The 21,497-nt window shown below is 44.5% G+C and overlaps 1 protein-coding gene across 1 annotated transcript in view; it reads right to left on the bottom strand.

The window, feature by feature from the left end:
• Window positions 1-2,492: 2,492 nt before the first annotated feature.
• Window positions 2,493-21,497, bottom strand: part of PLEKHA2 (pleckstrin homology domain containing A2) — a 91,524-nt gene continuing 72,519 nt past the window's right edge. The window contains exons 10-12 of the mRNA XM_073650913.1: window positions 14,607-14,670; window positions 9,610-9,687; window positions 2,493-3,028 (exon numbers count right to left, since the gene is read on the bottom strand). Coding sequence (XP_073507014.1) covers window positions 2,717-3,028; window positions 9,610-9,687; window positions 14,607-14,670 — 454 coding nt within the window. The 3' untranslated portion in view covers window positions 2,493-2,716. The remainder of the gene's footprint in view (window positions 3,029-9,609; window positions 9,688-14,606; window positions 14,671-21,497) is intronic.

The raw sequence follows: 21,497 nt of genomic DNA, 5'->3' as shown, positions 1-21,497 counted from the left end.
ATCTGGCTTAGCCTTAATCAGCTAATCAAGATGAGCACAGACCTCTCCCCTCTGGTTCACACCTGACTGCATTCTGTAGCCCATATATTGTGAGCAAGGAGTGAGATGTATCTGCAGTGCATTGCCTTAAGTGTATTGCTTAAGGCTGCGTGCCCACTATGCGTTTTTCAAGCGTTTTTGCTGCGGAATCTCCGCAGCGAAAACAATTAAAAAACGCTTTGTAATACGTGCCCCATGGTCCCCGATGATAATCTGCATGTGCTGTGCACATGCTGCGGAAATTTCCGCTGCGGATTATCATTGCGGAAAAATACGCAGCATGTCCATTAATTTTGCGGACACGCAGCGTAATCGCCGCCATTGACTTGCATTGGACCAGGTGACATCCGCATCACTGCATCTGCACATGCGGATATCACACGGTTCAATGTGCGGATGGTACCCGGGTTTGGAGAAGAGGAGACTCTCCTCAAGACTAGGGAACCATCGTACCTGTAAATAAAAGAATTTAAAATAAAATGTAAAGATTATACTTACCTTCCGATGTCGCCCGGCCTCCTCAGCGATGCGTCAGGTCTGTTGTATGGGTCGCGGTGGTGTTTAAGGACCTGCCATGACGTCATTTAGTCATGTGACAAGTCACGCGACCGCTGACGTCGGGGGTCGCGTGACCTGTCACATGACTAAATGACGTCATGGCAGGTCCTTTCACTCCACCGCGACCCATACAACAGACTGGACGCAGCGGAGAAAACACCGGGGGCCATCGGAAGGCAAGTATAATCTTTATTTTTTATCATTCTTATTCTTTTTTTTAACTATTACTTGGTCACACTGTATAAATCCATGCCGGTTGTTTTTGTATGTATACCCCCTTTTCCATATGTAAAGTGCCATGGAATAAATTACGCTATAATAATAAATAAACTGATGTGACAAGGTTAGTTACAGGGATGGGCATCCTGTAGCTACCTCCAATTTGTGGCTCTAGAAAGCCATCTTTTTTTCGTCCAAGAGCAAACTTATATGTCTTCTACTCCAAATGTCACACAGAGCAGCATAGTACCATGTAGTGCCCATGTCACCAGGCTGCTGACTCCCATTCTGAAACTGACAACGCAGATCACTTTCTGATTCACAGGAAGTTTGAGGTTTGATGAACACATGGGTATCCTTACACCAGTACCCGGAGAAATCACTGCCACCATTGATAGTAATATAACCTCTTAATTCCTCCCTATTCCAAGCCCAGGGAACATGATCCCCATTCCCTCATCACTACAGATCATTCCCATTCCCCCACTCAACATCTTCTCTGGAGGACCACTAAACCATTAATGGTTGCAACACCCTTCCCGAATCTGGATCGCCATGAATTCTTTCTATTTCCCAACAGAACAATTTTTCTGCTGAACCACTAGACAACTAATGTTTACAACTCCCCTCCTAAAACTAGGCCACCAGGGATTTTTTTTACATTTCTACACTCAACACCTTCTGTGCAGAACCAGTAATGATTACAGCTCCTCTCCTAACGCTCAGCCTCCAGAGATTCTTCCTATTTCTCCACTAGACACTTTCTCTGCAGAACCATTAAATCACTTATGTTTGCTACACACCTCCCGACACTGGATGACCATAAATTCTTCCCATTTCCCCACAGGACACCTTCTCTGCAGGACCACTAATGATTACAACTCCCCTCCTAACACTAGACCACCAGGGATCAGGCATTAAATATACCACAAATTTCCAGGTATTGGATGCATAACATTAACACAACAAATTAGTTTTGAATTATTTGGGTTCCCATTTTTTGTACAGTCCATGATGTAACATTAATTTCAAGGCAGAGTAGACCTACTGTAATCTTCATGAGAGAAGACCTACTGTAATCCTCATGAGAGAAGACCTACTGTAATCCTCATGAGAGAAGACCTACTGTAATCTTCATGAGAAAACCTACTGTAATCTTCATGAGAGAAAACCTACTGTAATCTTCATGAGAGAAGACCTACCGTAATCATCATCAGAGAAGATCTACTGTAATCTTCATGAGAAAAGACTTACTGTAATCATCATGAGAGAAGACCTACTGTAATCATCATGAGAGAAAACCTACTGTAATCTTCATGAGAAAACCTACTGTAATCTTCATGAGAGAAAACCTACTGTAATCTTCATGAGAGAAGACCTACTATAATAATCATGAGAGAAGACCTACTGTAATCTTCATGAGAGAAAACCTACTGTAATCATCATGAGAGAAGACCTACTGTAATCATCATGAGAGAAGACCTACTGTAATCTTCATGAGAGAAAACCTACTGTAATCTTCATGAGAGAAGACCTACTGTAATCTTCATGAGAGAAAACCTACTGTAATCATCATGAGAGAAGACCTACTGTAATCATCTTGACAGAACGCATCGGGATATTCACACCAGCTACAGACAGAAGTCATTTTGTACATGCCTAGAGCATCGGCTAGATAAACTGAACACTAATTATTTATTGTACTGAGTTGAAACAAGAAGATCAGAAAATTTCACAGTCAAATGCCAAGACCATGGCAGTAACAAAGCAATGAAGCAATTTAGGTAGTATCTTGTAAAAAATACTGTATAATAGTTCACCCGGTATGTAATATAAGAGTCTGTAGATGCGGCAGCCATCTTGTCTCTCTTGTAGGCCAGCTTTGGAAGCTAAGGCTTGGTTATACATCTGAAGTACGGATTTTTATGTTATCTAGATCATATGGAAACGGGTCATCTGTTAACCGCTGAGGTTCAGACATGTGTCTGGCTCGTACCCCAAATTCACCGTCAATAGAACCCCCCAATGTCACTTCTGCAATTGACTCTGTTTCACATTTGGGTACTGGTGTCCAAGGTTGCCATGATGATTTGATTGACACTGATTTTCCCAGGGGTCTTCGGACATCACGCGGTGGTAGAGAGTGGACGGAGGCCGAGGAAGAGGCTGGTATAGAGGAACGGTGTAATGACATGGTACGGCCAAAAGACTCCTACGGAGAAAAAGGAAGATGGAGATCGGTCATTTGTGATCACTACAGGTCCAGAACATAGAGAGATGCTGGAGAATCTAATTTGTCAGAGACCTTCAAAAAAACTCTTGACATTTAATTTCTGTCACCCTGAATATCCCAAACTATTATGCAATTTTCTGTTTATGGGACTGACTTTAATACAACCCATGCTATTGCCAACAGGGCCGGCACCAGGTTTATGTTGGCACTTGGGCCAGTTTTTGCTTTTGACTTTTCCTCCTCACCTTCCAGGAGCTATAACTTTTTATTTTCTGGTCAACCTGTGACTATATACTGTAATTTATAACCTTACAGAATTTTATATAATACACCAAGAGTGAAAAACATAATAAAATATCTATTTAATACAATATATAGCTATATTATATTATTATTATATATCTAAAAAAATAATACTAAAAGTAATAGTATAATACTATATCAAATATATAGAAAATAATATATAGAAATTAATACTATAAAGCTATATACAATACAATATGTAAAATAGTATATAAAATAATACTATTGAAAATAATATATATAAAAAATACTATATATACATATATACGTATATATAAGTACACTATATTGCTATGACAAATATATAGGAAATAATACTATATAAAATACATGAAATAATGTAATGCTATATAAATTTTACACACATATATATATATATATATATATATATATATATATATATATATATATATATATATATATATATATATATATACACTAGATGGTGGCCCGATTCTAACGCATCGAGTATTCTAGAATATGTATGCGGCCTATCTGCAGAGCGTTGTTTAAATTTGGCGCCAATCTCGCTCATTGGTCGCGATCGGCGGCCGCGACCAATCAGCGAACCGTATTAGTGAGTACTGGAGAGCGAGTTTAAATTTGGCGCCCATATCGCTGATTGGACGCGGGCGGCGGCCACGACCAATCAAGCAGAGCGGCGTTTAAATTTGCCGGCCATATCGCTGATTGGTCGCATCCGGCGGCTGCGACCAATCAGCATCGTACTAGCGAGGATCGGGGAGCGGCGCTGCCTGTGCGGGTACTTCCGCTGCGAACAGCTGGGAGATGAGCGGCTGCTCGCAGCAGAAGCATCCCGACCGGCTGCGCCGCTCCCTGGTCCTCCGTTCACACTTGCCGTCGGGAGATCAGCGGGCCAAGCCGCTGATCTCCCGACGTTAGCCGCATGGAGGTCAGCGGCGCCGCCGGTCAGGTAGTTCTGCTGCTAGCGCCGCTCATCTCCCGGCTGCCTCGCCGCTGACCTCTGTGCGGCAGATGAGCCGCTAACGGCCGCCATCTTTTTTCTGAAATCCCACGTCGCTGATTGGCCGCGGCCGGACCAATGAGAGACGCGGGATTTCCTGGACAGACAGCGGCCGGACCAATGAGCGACGCGGGATTTCCTGGACAGACAGACAGAAAGACAGACAGAAAGACAGACGGGATAAGACAATTATATATATATATATATATTAGATATAGATATACAGGGTTGTCCAAAAGTAGGTGGACAGAAAGTGTAATAAGGTTATGAAGGGGGAGATTTATCAAACATGGTGTAAAGTGAAACTGGCTCAGTTGCCCTTAGCAACCAATCAGATTCCACTTTTCATTTCTCACAAAGTTTATAGTCGAAAACCAAAAAGTGTCAGTGATTTGAAAAATTACATAAGAGATGCATTTCAAGAAATTAATACCCAAAGAGACTTGTGCAAAAAAGTTTGTCGAAGCGTAAGAGGCGACTTCAAAGCTGTGCAAATTGTAATGGAAAACAGTTTGAGCACCTGCGTTGATAAAATGTAAGGGCTTTTGTATTATTGTTCAGAATAAAATGTAATTGTCAATGTTATGCTTGTGTTAGTAAATATAATTTTATATATAAATCAAAATAAATGTTATTATTTTCTGTCCACCTACTTTTGGACCACCCTGTATATAATACCATAATACTATATAGATTAATATATATGAAATATTATAATGCTATACAAATATAAAAATATATTATTACTATATTAATAAATGAAATTACACATATAAAATAACGCTATAATACTATGTAAAATAATAAATACCGTATATTCCGGCGTATAAGATGACTTTTGAAGACTGAAAAATCTTCTGTCTAGTCTGGGGTCGTCTTATACGCCGGTAATGCTTTTGAACTTTCAGAAATTGACATGCGGAGATACTCTGGGGGTGTTAATAAGCTGCCGTGGCCGTATCCCTGCCATGTCGGAGTTAATATAAGGTGGAGGGAGTTAAAATACGGCGGCGGTAGGTCCAGACAGTCAGCGCTTCTGTGCTGAAACTGACACATCGCTGCGTATTCCCAGCTCCGGACACAGCGCAGGGCTTCTGTGCCGACAGCTTTCACTTGTCACAGAAGCGCTGCGCTGTGTCCGGAGCAGGGAAGTTCGCATCGCTTCTGTGACAATATATGAAAAGCCGGCAATTCAGCAGCGGCATAAGCCGGCACCCGACAATTTAGAATAGAAAGAATAGAGCTTCACACATAGATTAGATAGATAGAAACATGTCAGTCACATATATAATAAGTACAGTGACAGTATTGCTTACTGTACTTGTCATTTAGTGTAAAGGATTTATTAAAACAAATAATAGTGTTTTCATGCACCGTCTCTTTAAAAAAGCCGGCCGGCAATTCAGCAGCGGTACCCGACAATTTATAACAGACAGAATAGAGCTTCACACATAGATTAGATAGATAGAAACATGTCAGTCACATATATATGAAGTACAGTGATAGTGTTGGTTACTGTACTTGTCATCTAGTGTTAAAATAAAGGATTTATTTAAAAAAAAATTGGCATGGGGTTCCCCTTAATTTTAGGCTCTAGCGGAGGTTAAGCAGACAGCTGGGGCAGATGTTTGAAGCCTGGGAAGGGGGTAATACCCACGGAGCTTCCCAGGCTACTAATATCAGCCCCCAGCTGAATACCTAGCCTTTACTAGCTATTAAAATGGGGGACCCCCCCAAAAAAATGACGTGGGGTCCCCCCTAATTTAATAGCTAGCAAAGGCTAGGCAGACAGCTGGGGGCTGATATTAATAGCCCAGGAAGGGAGCCATGAATATTGGCCCCCTCCCAGGCTAGAAACACCAGCCGTCAGCTGCCCCAGAAATGGCGCATCCATAGGATGCGCCAATTCTGGCACTTAGCCTCGCTCTTCCACGCTGCCCTGGTGCGGTGGCAGGGGGTAATAGGGTTGGGGTTGATGTCAGCTTATAATGCCAGCTGACATCAAGCCCAGGTTAGTAATGGAGAGGCGTCTATAAGACACCCCCATTACTAACCCCATAGTAAAAGTTAAAAAAAACACAAACACCCAGAATAAAGTCCTTTAATTGAAATAAAGACACAATTCTTTATTGTTCTAAATTAAACCATACTTACCATCACGCCCATTCCAGCTGAAGCCAACGATCTCCTGCAATAAAAGAAAAATAATAAACCAACCTCATCCTTACCTCTCCATGGTTCCCAGGACAGCTCCAGCTCTGCTACATCGAGATGACAGGCTGGACCGCAGCAGAACGCCGCCATCCAGCCTGTCATCCCGCAGACACTGAGAAGCGCAGGCATGCTTGCGCTCTGCAGTGTCTGGCTGTGACGGCATCCAGATGAGCCGACAATGAACTCAGCTCACCTCCTGGACGTCCGTCACTGACAGCGTGGGAAACTTCTACTGCGCATGCGGGGAGCAGGAGAATTTTCCCACGCTGTCAGTGACGTGCATGAGGTGAGCCGAGTTCATTGGACATGACCTCGGCTCATCTGGATGCCGTCACAGTCAGACACTGAGGAGCACAAGCATGCCTGCGCTTCTCAGTGTCTGCGGGATGACAGGCTGGATGGCAGCGTTCTGCTGCGGTCCAGCCTGTCATCTCGATGTAGCAGAGCTGAAGCTGTCCTGGGAACCATGGAAAGGTAAGGATGAGGTTGCTTTATTATTTTACTTTTATTGCAGGAGATCGTTGGCTTCAGCTGGAATGGGCGTGACGGTAAGTATGGTTTAATTTAGAACATTAAAAAATTGTGTCTTTATTTCAATTAAAGGACTTTATTCTGGGTGTTGTGTTTTTTTTAATTACTTTACTAGAAATTCATGGCGGTCATGTCTAATATTGGCGTGACCCCATGAATTTCGGGCTTAGGGCCAGCTGATAATGCCAAGCTGGCCCTAACCCCTTTATTACCCAGTGAGCCACCGCACCAGGGCCCTGGATGAGTTGGGTACAGCGCCAGAAGATGGCGCTTCTATGAACGCGCCATTTTCCGGGGTGGCTGCGGACTGCAATTTGCAGCGGGGGGGGCCCAGAAAGCTTGGGTCTCCCTGCGCTGCAGATTCCAGCCCCCAGCTGCCTAGTTGTACCTGGCTGGACACAAAAATAGGGCGAAGCCCCACGTCTTTTTTTTTAAATTATTTCATGAAATAATTAAAAAAAAAAGGGCTTCCCTATATTGTTGTGTCCGGCTAGGTACAAATAGGCAGCTGGTGGTTGGGGGCAGCCCGTTCCTGCCTGCTGTACCTGGCTGGACACAAAAATATGGCGAAGCCCATGTCAACATTTTTGGGAAAAATTAATTACAAAATTAATAATAATTTAGGGACTGCATCTTTATTAACCCCTCAATTGTCATTTAGTGTTAAAATAAAGGATTTTTTAAAAAGAAAATTGGCGTGGGATCCACCATCATTATAGTCTCTAGCGGAGGTTAAGCAGACGGCTGGGGCAGATGTTTGAAGCCTGGGAAGGGGGTAATACCCACGGAGCTTCCCAGGCTACTAATATCAGCCCCCAGCTGAATACCTAGCCTTTACTAGCTATTAGAATGGGGGACCCCCCCAAAAAATGACGTGGGGTCCCCCCTATTTTAATATGTTTATGAGTGACAGTTTTCCTGCTATATACCTGCATGTCATAAGAATTTAAATTAAAAAAGGACCATGTTAAATTCAAATCTGTTTTTTTTTAATTTTTACCGGTGTTTGGTATGCGTTGGAAAAGGGGTAGTCTTATACGGTGAATATATCCTAAACTCTATATTTTAACAGGAAAGTAGGGGGGTCGTCTTATACACCAGGTCGTCTTATACGCCGGAATATACGGTATATAAAATAATAACATATCGTGACAATTTTCATTTGAGTTATATGGGATTTTAAAGGGATAAGGCAAAACTTTTACAGACTTTTATAGGCATCCAGGCTGTGCCACCCACATATAGGGCAGATTTATTACTACTTCATATGATGACACGATCTTAATCTGTTTTACATTCCAAACATGAAATTGCAAAATCTTGTTTTCCTACATGTAGAGGCTAAATATAGTTTCTTGTGAAATCTCCGACTTATTTGTGAGTGTGAAGGAAGAAAGTTGAAGGACCTTAAATGTCCATGACAAATGTAAGAAAAAATAAATAAATTTGAATTTAATTTTTTACTTAAAATTTGGAATGTTTTAGGTGTGCGCGATATTAGAGCCGTAAATCTACAATATTCTCAATCTGTATAACGGAGACTCTTAGGAGATGATGCTGTTTTGTAGAACAGCAATTGGTCAGGGTGTTATGGACCTGTGGATGCTAAAGCATCCTAAATTGATCTGACGCTAGGCTATACACCTTGTTTAGGTGTCAGTCGAAAACTAATTCGGCCAACAGCTATTCATCGTGAATCCACCATACACATGACTCAGACCAGTATTTAGGTGTTTTTAATTGGAAGAAGGGAGACCAAAAAGGAGAAAAGGATGGGTCATTAAATTCTAATCGCCCTAGCATCATTCTTAAAGGGAATCTGTCAGCAGGTTTTTGCTACCTCGCCTGAGAGCAGCATAATGTAGTCAAAGAGAAGTTGAATCCAACGATGTGTCCCTTAGTTTACTCGGTGCAGCTGTTCTCACACAATCAGAGCTTTTAGATTTAGAATGAAGCAGAGCTGAGAAAGCTAGCCCTGCCCACACCAGGCTCTCTGTGAACAAAGTCCATAGACAGAGAAGCGCTTATCACAGGAGGGGGCGTTGCCGGACTAATGTAGTCCAACAATGTTAATATCTTAGTGATAACTCCTTCACAGTTAATAAACAACGGCGCATATTTTGACAAGTGACACATCCCTGAATTCTGTGTTTCAGCCTCTATCTCCTGCTGTCTTCAGATTACATAGCAAAAACCTGCTGACAGATTCCCTTTAAGTGGAGTGCCAGGAGGGTCCGTAAACATTTGGTGCTTTGCTGGAAGCCTTATTGGCAAGACTCCCACAGATCCAAAGAATGGGGGTCCTCCATGTGAATGGGAGGGTAGCGTGCATACGTGACCACCTGTCTATCGGAGAGGTAGTCACCCATAGATGTGAAAAGAGTAGTGGTCATGCATGGGTACTACCACTCCATTCACACAAGGGCCCAGTAATCAGACTCCCAGCGATCATACATTAATTACTTATCCCATAGGGAGGTGAAGCCCTACATGGTGAATACGGTAGACTATGGCAGGCAGTACATACCCGACAGCGGGTCCTTAAGGTTTGAATGGCGGCATTGATTGCCTTTATCCAGCTGTGCATCTCCTGAGGACTGTCAGTCTGTAAGGAACAAGAACACAGGATAGAAATACAAAGAAAAGTCAGCTCAGACTATACATAGGCTTTGCTTGTAGTGTAGCAACACAGAAAAAAGAAAAAAAAAAGTTGCAATGTAAAAATGGGTCATCCCCATTGAATAACAATATACTTCATTGGGCAAATCAGTACAAATAATCTATCAGGCAAAAAATTGTATTAAAGACATGTAAATAGTGCAGAACAGCACAAAACTAAAAACAAGACCCATCACATCACCAGGATAAAAGGGCAAATCCGCCAAAATAGAAAATACAACTTATCACATGCTGGGCAAAGTGCAAAGTAAATGTGTGCAAAATATGAAGATCCAAGATAAGAAACAAACTACATTGAGTATACCAATAAATAATATAACAATAAATATATACAGTATATAATCATAAATATTACTAATACTACAAAAAAGCCAAGGATAGATGACGAAGGAGAATAAGGAGGTATATGGTAACCTCATTAGTTTCGCCACAAATGTGACTTCCGCAGGGGATGATACCCCCTCCTTTGTTTTTTGTAGTATTCACTCTGGTAATATTTATTTTTTACTAAGATATTTATTGATATAACGGTATACTCTGTTTAATGTGTCTATTATTTTGTACCTTCATATTTTGCACAGATTTTCTTTGCACTTTATACAGTATGTGATATGTAGTATTTTCTATGCTAGTGGGTTTGCCTTCTTATATTATGAGATAAGGGGTATTTTTTATACCAGTACTTATCATGGTGTTTTTAGTTTTGTGCTGTTATGCACTTTTTTAAATGTTTTTAGTGGATTTTTTGCTATATGGATTATTAGTACCGATTCACATAATAATAAACAATAATAGAGAGAATCTGTCAGCAAGTTTTTGCTATTTAGTCTGAGCACGCCATGATGTAGGGGCACAAACCTTGATTCCAGCAATGCATTACATACTGGGATGTGTTTTGCTTTTTCAATGCAATTAGTGTTTTATCAACAGGAGATTATCACTACAGGACTAGGTGTCTCATTCCTCCGGGTCCAACCACGCCCCCACCACTATGTGTGTACACAGAAAGCAGCCAATCAGTGGTGTGGGCAGGGCTATACTGGGCTCAGCATTCCGAGCTCTGCTAGAGAAAATTGTAATTGTATCACAACTCTTGCGCCCAGTAAAGTAAGTGATACATCGCTGGAATCAGGGTCTCAGCCCCTATATTATACTGCTGTCAGATTACATAGCAAATATCTCCCTATAATTGTTATTCAGTGTGCATGTCCCACTTTTATATAGTTACCTTTTTTCTTTTTATTGTGTGTTGTATATTTGCTTTCTTTGCTAGTTGGGTTTGTAGCACCTATTTTTCCCATACTACATGGGTGGTGCCTGGCCCGCTCCTTGTTTTTCTAATGCTTTGTTTGTAGTCTGTAACCATAGAGTCACATATGTCTGCATCAGAGCTGTATACATAAAAAAAAAGTTGCAAAGTCGTTGAATTTTTTACTTTAGATGCAAAATCAGAAAGTTTGTCATTGCTCAACGTGTTATAAAGTTTAGATGAATGGAAATTATCCTTCTAGATAGTTTCCCCCTTTGACATCCACCATCTCCTATTAGACAACCCCTTGGGGAGGGGATGAGGGAGGGAGAGAGTAGAGACTATTCATTTTAAAGAAGTCTGGATGATTTGCTAATTTATTTTTACATGTCATACGAATCACCATCCATGCCCGGCTAGCAGTCGTCTCTACTGATCTTCAACAAAGATAGAGGAGCAATCCAGGCGAGAGTCCAAGAAGAAGGTATTTGTGAGGGCATCGAGCCAGGTCTGATGTCATCCCGATCTACAGAAAGGTCTCCTTACAGCCGTCACATTCTGTCATCACAGTCTTCCCGAAAATAATCAAGTAATGTGTCAAAATGAAGCTGAATAATCCATCTTTCCATTGAACAGTTCATTTTTGGGAATGGCATCCCGTCCAATAAAAATGTGAGGTGCGGCCAACATAAATGGCCGATGTGACTTCTGAAAACTCCTCTGCCTGGCCGAGCTTAATGTGCCAGCTATTTCTGGAAATCTTATAATTTCATGGAATCAGACAAGACAGAAATGATCGACTATATATTCGTCCTGCCAGATAAAACCAAAATGGGGCATTCCTTCATCCTAACAGATGCAAGATTAGATCCAGTTCACAGCAAAAGACATCTTGAAGCTGTTCGGAGTCCGTAAACGACGCGTCAAGGCGTGGAAAAATTGAAAAATGAAGATAAAGAAATGCGACATCAGCGCGTTTCGGGTGACATGACTAAGGGTGGGTTGTCACCCAAAACGCGTTGATGTTGCATTTCTTTTAGCTGTATTGCTGACCATGTCCTCTATCATGCACGCTGTGTGAATAAAAGCCTATTCATGGTTCGTTGAGCTGAATTATTTTCATTTTTCAATTCTTTCATCCTACCTCCCAAATATACCGTACATGTTGTATCGGTAATCATGCATTGACCTTGGCTTGTGTTCCTACATCTCAAAAAATTGTTTGGGACCTCATCCCATCTCGGGGACACAGACCCAATCCCACCATCTATCATAATCATATACTCCGGTCTCGCTCCACTTATGACTATGAATGGCATAGAAAATGTCTAAAAAGTGACTCCAAAAACTCACTGAATGGTGGCATTACCAACCCAAAAATGCCTCAGTATCATGGAGGACACACAATCTCCTACCTTATACGTTTTGGTGGGAATAACTTCTTGGTTGCCCTAATTTTAAGTCACGCTGTGGACAGCACGGTATTGGGAAGGAGAAGCTGAGCAGAATAACATATGGGTCATGGGAAAAGATTCAGCATAACTTGTACTTTATTCATGGTAATCCCTGATGTTTTACACACGAGTCCAGTGGGCGGTCCTACTAGTGATTGACAGTCTGTCCTGTATGACTGTGCATGCAGAGTCTAGTGGGCAGTCCTACTAGTGATTGACAGCTAACTCTATGCAGTTATACAGGAAAGACTGTCAATCATTAGTAGGATCGACCACCAGACTCTACATGCAAAGTCATACAGGAAAGACTGTCAATCATCAGTTGGACTGCCCACTGGACTCGTATTTTATTCATTGTAATCTATGGTGTTTATATACATGTGAGTCCAGTGGGCGGTCATACTGGTGATTGACAGCTAACTCTGCATGCACTCATACAGGAAAGACTGTCAATAACTAGTAGGACTGCCCACTGGACTCGTATTTTATTCATTGTAATTTCTGTTGTTTATATACATATGAGTCCAGTGGGCGGGCCTACAGTTGGATGACAGTCTGTCCTGTATGACTGAGCATGCAGAACTAGTTGTCAATCATTAGTAAGACCGCCCACTGGACTCTACATGCAGTCATACAGGAAAGACTGTCAATCACTAGTAAGACCGCCCACTGGACTCTACATGCACAGTCATACAGGAAAGACTGTCAACTGCCTATAGGACTGCCCACTGGACTCATATGTATATAAACAACAGAGATTACAATGAATAAAATATGAGTCCAGTGGGCAGTCCTAGTGATGATTAACAGTTTTTCCTGTATGACTGTGCATGTAGAGTCCAGTGGGCGGTCCTACTGGTGATTGACAGCTAACTCTACATGCAGTCATACAGGAAAGACTGTCAATAACTAGTAGGACCGCCCACTGGACTCTACATGCACAGTCATACAGGAAAGACTGTTAATCATCACTAGGACTGCCCACTGGACTCATATTTTATTCATTGTAATCTCTGTTGTTTATATACAAATGAGTCCAGTGGGCGGTCCTACAGGTGGTTGACAGTCTTTCCTGTATGACTGTGCATGCAGAGTTAGCTGTCAATCACTAGTAAGACCGCCCACTAGACTCTGCATGCACAGTCATACAGGAAAGACTGTCAATCACTAGTATGACTGCCCACTGGACTCTACATGCATAGTCATGAAGGAAAGACTGTCAATCATCACTAGGACTGCCCACTGGACTCATATTTTATTCATTATAATCTCTGTTGTTTATATACATATGTGTCCAGAGGGCGGTCCTACTAGTGATTGACAGTCTTTCCTGTATGACTGTGCATGCAGAGTTAGCTGTCAATCACTAGTAAGACCGCCCACTGGATGGTCACCAGGGATTTTGGTGAATAAAATATGAATCTAGTGGACCTATTAGTGATTGACAGCTAACTCTACATGCACAGTCATACAGGAAAGAATGTAAATCACTAGTAGGACCGCCCACTGGACTCCTATACCTACAAACACCAGAGATATCAGTGAGCAAAGTGCAAGATTTACTGAAACTTTCCCACAAAAATGTATATCAGCCACAGTCTGTGTTTCCGGTGGTTGGAGGCTGGAAGCAATTATTCTGGTTTACGCCATGAAAGGTTGAGGTGGCAATGACCCTTTAATGCTCCCGGACCCCAATGCAAAATCTGTAACAGGACCCCTTCCTTCAATGTGACATTTATAATGCAGTGTCTAATTATGTGACAGGGAGTCATGTATCCCTCTGATGCACCAGGACTCTGGTGAGGCTGCCTACATCCCCCCACCCCGACCACCACACTGTCCAGGCCCTGTGCTGACTTGTGGTGTCCAGCAATGACCTCTGATTTCACGTCATGCTATGATTTCCATCATTTCTCTTTGCTACAATCCCGATATTTAAGATCCAAAACTTCTTCATCCATTCTGACGGAGTGGAAAAACTTTACCAAGCACAATGCAGATGTCAATTTAATGAGATTTTGGCATTTTTTTGGACCTTTGTTGACAGAGCCTAAGAGTGACGCGGCTTCAAATCTGAGCCATTCCTTATTGCAAATAAAACACATGATATTCAATAAATTTAAAAAAATTAATAATATTTACCTGGATGTAAAATGTTCTGGGGGGAGTGATAACTTCAAATAAATTGTCCCTCATCAGCAAATCTCTGTAATAATATCAACATAATGTGTACATAATATTAATACTAGGTGTTAAAAACATTAATGCTACACATGTTGTCAATTATAATCCTACTAGGTCCTGCGCCATTACCCAGGACCATCCTCAGGACTGTACTTTGGGGAGCAGCCAGCTGTGCCCACCACCATATAAATAAATAATAATATTCTGGCTGGCATCAGTCACCACTAGGGGGAGCTAGGGGCGTAATGAAGATTATACTATGATAAAGTTCAACGTGGGCTGCGTACACCTGCTACAAGACGTTATATATTTTAAAATTCTAAGCAAATAATTGTGGATCTATGTAAATAAATAAAACAAAATCTACAAAATATATACAAGTATTAATTATGTGTTCAGTATGGCAGCATTATTTATGTATACTATACCAGCATTAATTCTGAGTACAGTATCACAGTATTATTTTTGTGTATTTATACTGGCAATACTTTTGTTTATAGTATGGTAGCATAATTCATGTGTAATATATACTAGCATCAATTATGTTTGCAGTATAGCAGCATTATTTACAAGCACTACATACTAGCACTAATTATGTATACGGTTTGGTAACGCTATTGGTGTTCTATTTGCCAGCAATAAACACATTTACAGTATAGTAGCATTACTTATTTGCAATTACTAGCATTAAGTATTTTTACAGTATGACAGCATTATTTATGTGTACTATATATGAGTATTAAAGTGAACCTGTCACCATGAAAATCCCATCCAATCAGCAGGCACCGTGTCATAGAGCAAGGAGAGTTGAATATATTAATATGTAGTTTTGTGAGAAAAGATGCAGTATAACTTGTGTTTTATTTATTAAAATTTCTGCTCTTTCTGGAATTTTTGGTCCAGTGAACAGTCCTATCAGTGACTGACAGCTATCACTATATGCACACTTGTACATAGTCACTGATAAGCCAGCCCAACTGGACTGAAAATCCCAGAAAGAGCAGAAGTGTTAATGAATGAAACACAGATTATACTGAATCTTTTCTCACAAACGATTGTGGTCGCAGAAGGTGTAACTGCGGCCTGACCCATGCGGGAAAGGTCCGCCGACACCAGTTTTACCTGAATGTGCTTCCTCAGACACACATTCAGGTGGAATGTACTGTGGCGCAGAGACCCGACAGGTCCCTGTGCTGCAATACACGCCGCTGGCCAATCAGAGACCAGCAGCAGATGTCGACATGCCAGTGATGAATGGCGCATGGCAATAATATCATGCGGAAGTCAGCTGCCTGCTTCTGCGCCGGCTACAGAAGAGGACGCCGGGTGGGGTGTGAGCAAGGGAAGACGAGTAGAATCTTTTGTTTCTTTTTAAAATGTGCTAGAGAAGAGCGGGAGGGGCCCAGGATGGGGGGCATTATACCAGAATGGGGGACATTATATGAGAAAGGGGGACATTTTACCAGGATGGTGGATATACCAGAAAGGGACCCAGGATGGGGGAAAATGGTATAGCATGGGGCCCAGGATGGTGGAAGTTATTACAAGAAGGAGTCAGGATGGGGTGGACATTATTAAATAGGGAGTAAACACGTATGTCTTTATAGGATCTAGAACGCTACAAGGTCCCATTCATCTGACTGACATGCAGGTGGGGGCCCAGGTCCAAATTTTGTACTAGCATCAATTATGTTTGAAGTATGGCAACATTATTTAAGAATTAATTATGCGTACTGTATGGTGACATTAATAGGTGTATTACATAGAAGCATTAATTATTTGCACAGTGTGTTATCATAAAGGCATGGACTGTATCTATTTGGATGTGTATACACGCTACCTATAGATAATTGAATCAATGAACCTAACAAATGACATTCTGAATAATTTGCAATCCTAATGAAATCTTATGTATGGATATATCTACAGATTTTATACCGTAACACAGTGTAAGTAAAATATGCATTATCTATGCACATAAATACATTATTTCTCCCTGTACCAGTTTTCATCCATGCTCTGCTAGACGTGACCTCATGAGGAAGGGAAGCAATTATGATGTTCCAGTAATTATGTTTACCAGCTGATACGTGATGGCTGTCCAGCTGTTGGGGCGAGCTGTATAAGACTGCATGGTGGGATGAGAGGGGGAGGTTAGGGATCAGACAGTGTCCGGTTCTGTATGTGCCATGCACACATTTCCACCATCCACATCCACACCTAACGTTGGAATGGTAGTGACTGGGCAGCACAGACACAGCTTAATGTCTGCTAGCTGAAATGGTTTTCTATGCCAGAGTTTTTATCTTTACTCTCTAGCAAAGGTGTAAAAGTTGAGGCCCAAGGGCTGAATTCGGTCCACCATGTCATTTATGTGGCCCGCGAGATCAACATTGCTCCGACCAGATCTCCGTACGAGGAAGTGGAGAGCCGGCTGGAGCAGTGTTGAAGTGTGCGCTGCAGCTCAAAATCTAAGATGGCAGTCCCTCCCTGTGCTGGCGCCACCCCCTCTATTAAATACTGGCTGCCTTCTATGTCGAAATAGCCAGTGCTTGGCAGAGGTGGCAGCGCCAGCACAGAGAGCAAGCGCCATCTTTGTGAGTGAACAGTGTACACCGTGAACGTAGTCCTACTACCCAGGGAAAGCTCTCTTAGCCCTACTACCCAGGAAAAGCTCTTAGCCCTACTATCCAGGAACAGCTCTCTTAGCCCTACTACCCAGGAACAGCTCTCTTAGCCCTACTACCCAGGAACAGCTCTGTTAGCCCTACTACCCAGGGACAGTGTTCTTAGCCCTACTACCCAGGGGCAGCTCTCTTAGCCCTACTACCCTGGGGCAGCTCTCTTAGTCCTACTACCCTGGGGCAGCTCTCTTAGCCCTACTACCCAGGGACAGCTCTCTTAGCCCTACTACCCAGGGACACCTCTCTTAGCCCTACTACCCACGGACACCTCTCTCAGCCCTACTACCCAGGCACAGCTCTCTTAGCCCTATTACCCAGGAAAAGCTCTTAGCCCTACTACCCAGGGACACCTCTCTTAGCCCTACTACCCAGGGACACCTCTCTTAGCCCTACTACCCAGGGACACCTCTCTTAGCCCTACTACCCAGGGACACCTCTCTTAGCCCTACTACCCAGGGACACCTCTCTTAGCCCTACTACCCAGGGACAGCTCTCTTAGCCCTACTACCCAGGGAAAGCTCTCTTAGCCCTACTACCCAGGGACAGCTCTCTTAGCCCTACTACCCAGGGACAGCTCTCTTAGCCCTACTACCCAGGGACAGCACTCTTAGCCCTACTACCCAGGGACAGCTCTCTTAGCCCTACTACCCAGGGACAGCTCTCTTAGCCCTACTACCCAGGGACAGCTCTCTTAGCCCTACTACCCAGGGACAGCTCTCTTAGCCCTACTACCCAGGGACAGCTCTCTTAGGCCCTACTACCCAGGGACAGCTCTCTTAGCCCTACTACCCAGTGACAGCTCTCTTAGCCCTACTACCCAGGGACAGCTCTCTTAGCCCTACTACCCAGGGACAGCTCTCTTAGCCCTACTACCCAGGGACAGCTCTCTTAGGCCTACTACCCAGGGACAGCTCTCTTAGGCCTACTACCCAGGGACAGCTCTCTTAGCCCTACTACCCAGGGATAGCTCTCTTATGCCTACTACCCAGGCACAGCTCTCTTAGCCCTACTACGCAGGGACAGTGCCCCTAGCCCCACTACCTAGGGACAGCGCTCATAGCCCTACTACCCAGGAACAGCTTTTTAGCCCTACTATCCAGGAACAGCTGTTTAGCCCTACTACCCAGGAAAATCTCTCTTAGCCCTACTATCCAGGAACAGCTCTCTTAGCCCTACTACCAGGGACAGTGTTCTTAGCCCTACTACCCAGGAACAGCTCTCTTAGCCCTACTACCGGGGACAGTGTTCTTAGCCCTACTACCCAGGGACAGCTCTCTTAGCCCTACTACCCAGGGGCAGGTCTCTTAGCCCTACTATCCTGCGGCAGCTCTCTTAGCCCTACTACCCAGGGACAGCTCTCTTAGCCCTACTACCCAGGGACAGCTCTCTTAGCCCTACTACACAGGGACAGCTCTCTTAGCCCTACTACACAGGGACAGCTCTCTTAGCCCTACTACACAGGGACAGCTCTCTTAGCCCTACTACACAGGGACAGCTCTCTTAGGCCTACTTTCCAGGGACAGCTCTCTTAGGCCTACTTCCCAGGGACAGCTCTCTTAGGCCTACTACCCATGGACAGTGCTCCTAGCCCCACTACCCAGGGACAGCGCTCATAGCCCTACTACCCAGGAACAGCTGTTTAGCCCTACTACCCAGGAACAGCAATGCTAGGCCTGCTACCCAAGAAAAGCTCTCTTAGCCCTACTACCCAGGAACAGCACTCTTAGCCCTACTACCCAGGGACAGCTCTCTTAGGCCTACTACCCAGGGACAGCTCTGTTAGCCCTACTACCCAGGCACAGCTCTGTTAGCTCTACTACCCAGGGACAGCTCTGTTAGCTCTACTACCCAGGGACAGCTCTGTTAGTGTGGCGCCCCTGAGGGTTCAGTCGCCACAGAGGTACTGCACCTCACCCAGAGGTGTGATGCCTCCTTCTCTCAGGTAAGGAGGGAGTGCTTCCCAGAACCCCAACACCTGCATCCAACACTACACTGCTCCAGGCCGGCTGGAAGGGCAAGATGCACTGTGTTCTGCTGAGCTCTGTCCCTGGCTGGAGTGGGGGGAACCAAAGAGAGGGGGAACCAGTAGTGGGTGTGGGTGGAGGATGTAGAGTAGGGGAGCACCATGGTAGGAGGTATAAAAAGGGAAGCCATCTTAGGGTGGCAGAACAGGAGAGAACAGAACAGTCAGTGAGTAGTAAGGAGAGGAGGGGAGCAAAGTCTCTTCAGGAGCTCTGCTCCATGTGTGGGGCCTAGTAATAAAAGCCCAGGAGGGGAGCAGAGGAGAAAGGCTCCGTTTTATAGAAGGGATCCCAGGGGATACGGTGAGTGCAGGATGGCACCCGTACGCCCCGAATCTGCCAGGTGTCAGAGGGATCAGGCATCAAGAAGGGACCGGTTCCTGGCCCAGCCGTGTTACTCCAGGTCTCGGCTGGAAAAACCGGAGGCTTCTGCACTTCCATGGTGCAGTCGCCACAGTCTCACCCTAGTCACCGTGAGGGCCAAGTAGGTCCGGGAACTCTAGGTTGCCCAGAGGGACTTCAGAACACCCGATCGGGACTGTGTGTGGGAAGCGCAGGGCAGGAGGGAGAAGACCCAGTGCGAGAAGTCGATCTAGTAAGGAACATAAAGAAAGTGGGGTTCCGTCAAGCGCTCCTGATCAATTTGAGAAAGGGCTGAACCCCTTATCTGGTAGACGCAGCGCGACGCGGGAGGCTGACACCCGTACAGTGTACCTGAGAACCTTGAACAAGAACGGTGAGTAAAACTCGGATGACTGCACTGCACTGCCTCTGTCAGTTATTTCCGCTGCGCCATCTCTCCTGCACCATACGTCCCAGCATCACCACCATTTGCACCTACACTCCCCCGGGGGCCCGCTACGCCTGTGGGGAGCAAGAACATTCCAGCTGCCATCCCATCACCCCCGGAGGTCTGCAGCAGCGCCGGTAACCATTACCGGAAACCACAGGTGGCGTCACGAGACAAACTGTACACTAAAACCCCTTTTTAAAGAGAGACCCAGAGTACGGGCCCGGGAGCCGACTGCCGTGACCTCATAAACAAGGTAAAAAGCCCGGCTACAGAGTCCCCTATATTCCCCCTGGGTGACACATTAGCCCTACAACCAGGGACAGCTCTCTTAGCCCTACAACCAGGGACAGCTCTCTTAGGCCTACTACCCAGGGACAGCTCTCTTAGGCCTACTACCCAGGGACAGCTCTCCTAGGCCTACTACCCAGGGACATTGCTCCTAGCCCTACTACCCAGGGACAGCTCTCTTAGGCCTACTACCCAGGGACAGCTCTCTTAGGCCTACTACCCAGGGACAGCTCTCTTAGGCCTACTACCCAGGGACAGCTCTCTTAGGCCTACTACCCAGGGACAGCTCTCTTAGACCTACTACCCAGGGACAGCTCTCTTAGGCCTACTACCCAGGGACAGCTCTCCTAGGCCTACTACCCAGGGACAGTGCTCCTAGCCCTACTACCCAGGGACAGCTCTCTTAGCCCCACTACCCAGGGACAGCTCTATTAGCCCTACTACCCAGGGACAGCTTTTTAGCCCTACTACCCAGGGACAGCTTTTTAGCCCTACTACCCAGGAAAATCTCTCTTAGCCCTACTACCCAGGAACAGCTCTCTTAGCCCTACTACCCAGGAACAGTGTTCTTAGCCCTACTACCCAGGAACAGCTCTCTTAGCCCTACTACCAGGGACAGTGTTCTTAGCCCTACTACCCAGGAACTGCTCTCTTAGCCCTACTACCCAGGAACGGCTCTCCTAACCCTAGTATCCAGGCACAGCTCTCTTAGCCCTACTACCCAGGAACAGCTCTCTTAGCCCTACTACCCAGGATCAGCTCTCATAGCCCTACTATCCAGGGACAGCTCTCTTAGCCCTACTACCCAGGGACAGCTCTCTTAGCCCTACTATCCAGGGACAGCTCTCTTAGCCCTACTACCAGGGACAGTGTTCTTAGCCCTACTACCCAGGAACTGCTCTCTTAGCCCTACTACCCAGGAATGGCTCTCCTAACCCTAGTATCCAGGCACAGCTCTCTTAGCCCTACTACCCAGGATCAGCTCTCATAGTTCTACTACCCAGGGACAGCGCTCATAGCCCTACTACCCAGGATCAGCGCTCATAGCCCTACTATCCAGGGA

The sequence above is a fragment of the Phyllobates terribilis genome, unplaced genomic scaffold, assembly GCF_046119375.1.
Source record: "Phyllobates terribilis strain yellow unplaced genomic scaffold, ASM4611937v1 Scaffold_11__3_contigs__length_659146591, whole genome shotgun sequence".
In the NCBI taxonomy this organism is placed as follows: domain Eukaryota; kingdom Metazoa; phylum Chordata; class Amphibia; order Anura; family Dendrobatidae; genus Phyllobates; species Phyllobates terribilis.
Note: the sequence above shows the minus strand (reverse complement) of the source record. Positions and strands in the feature narration are given on the sequence as shown.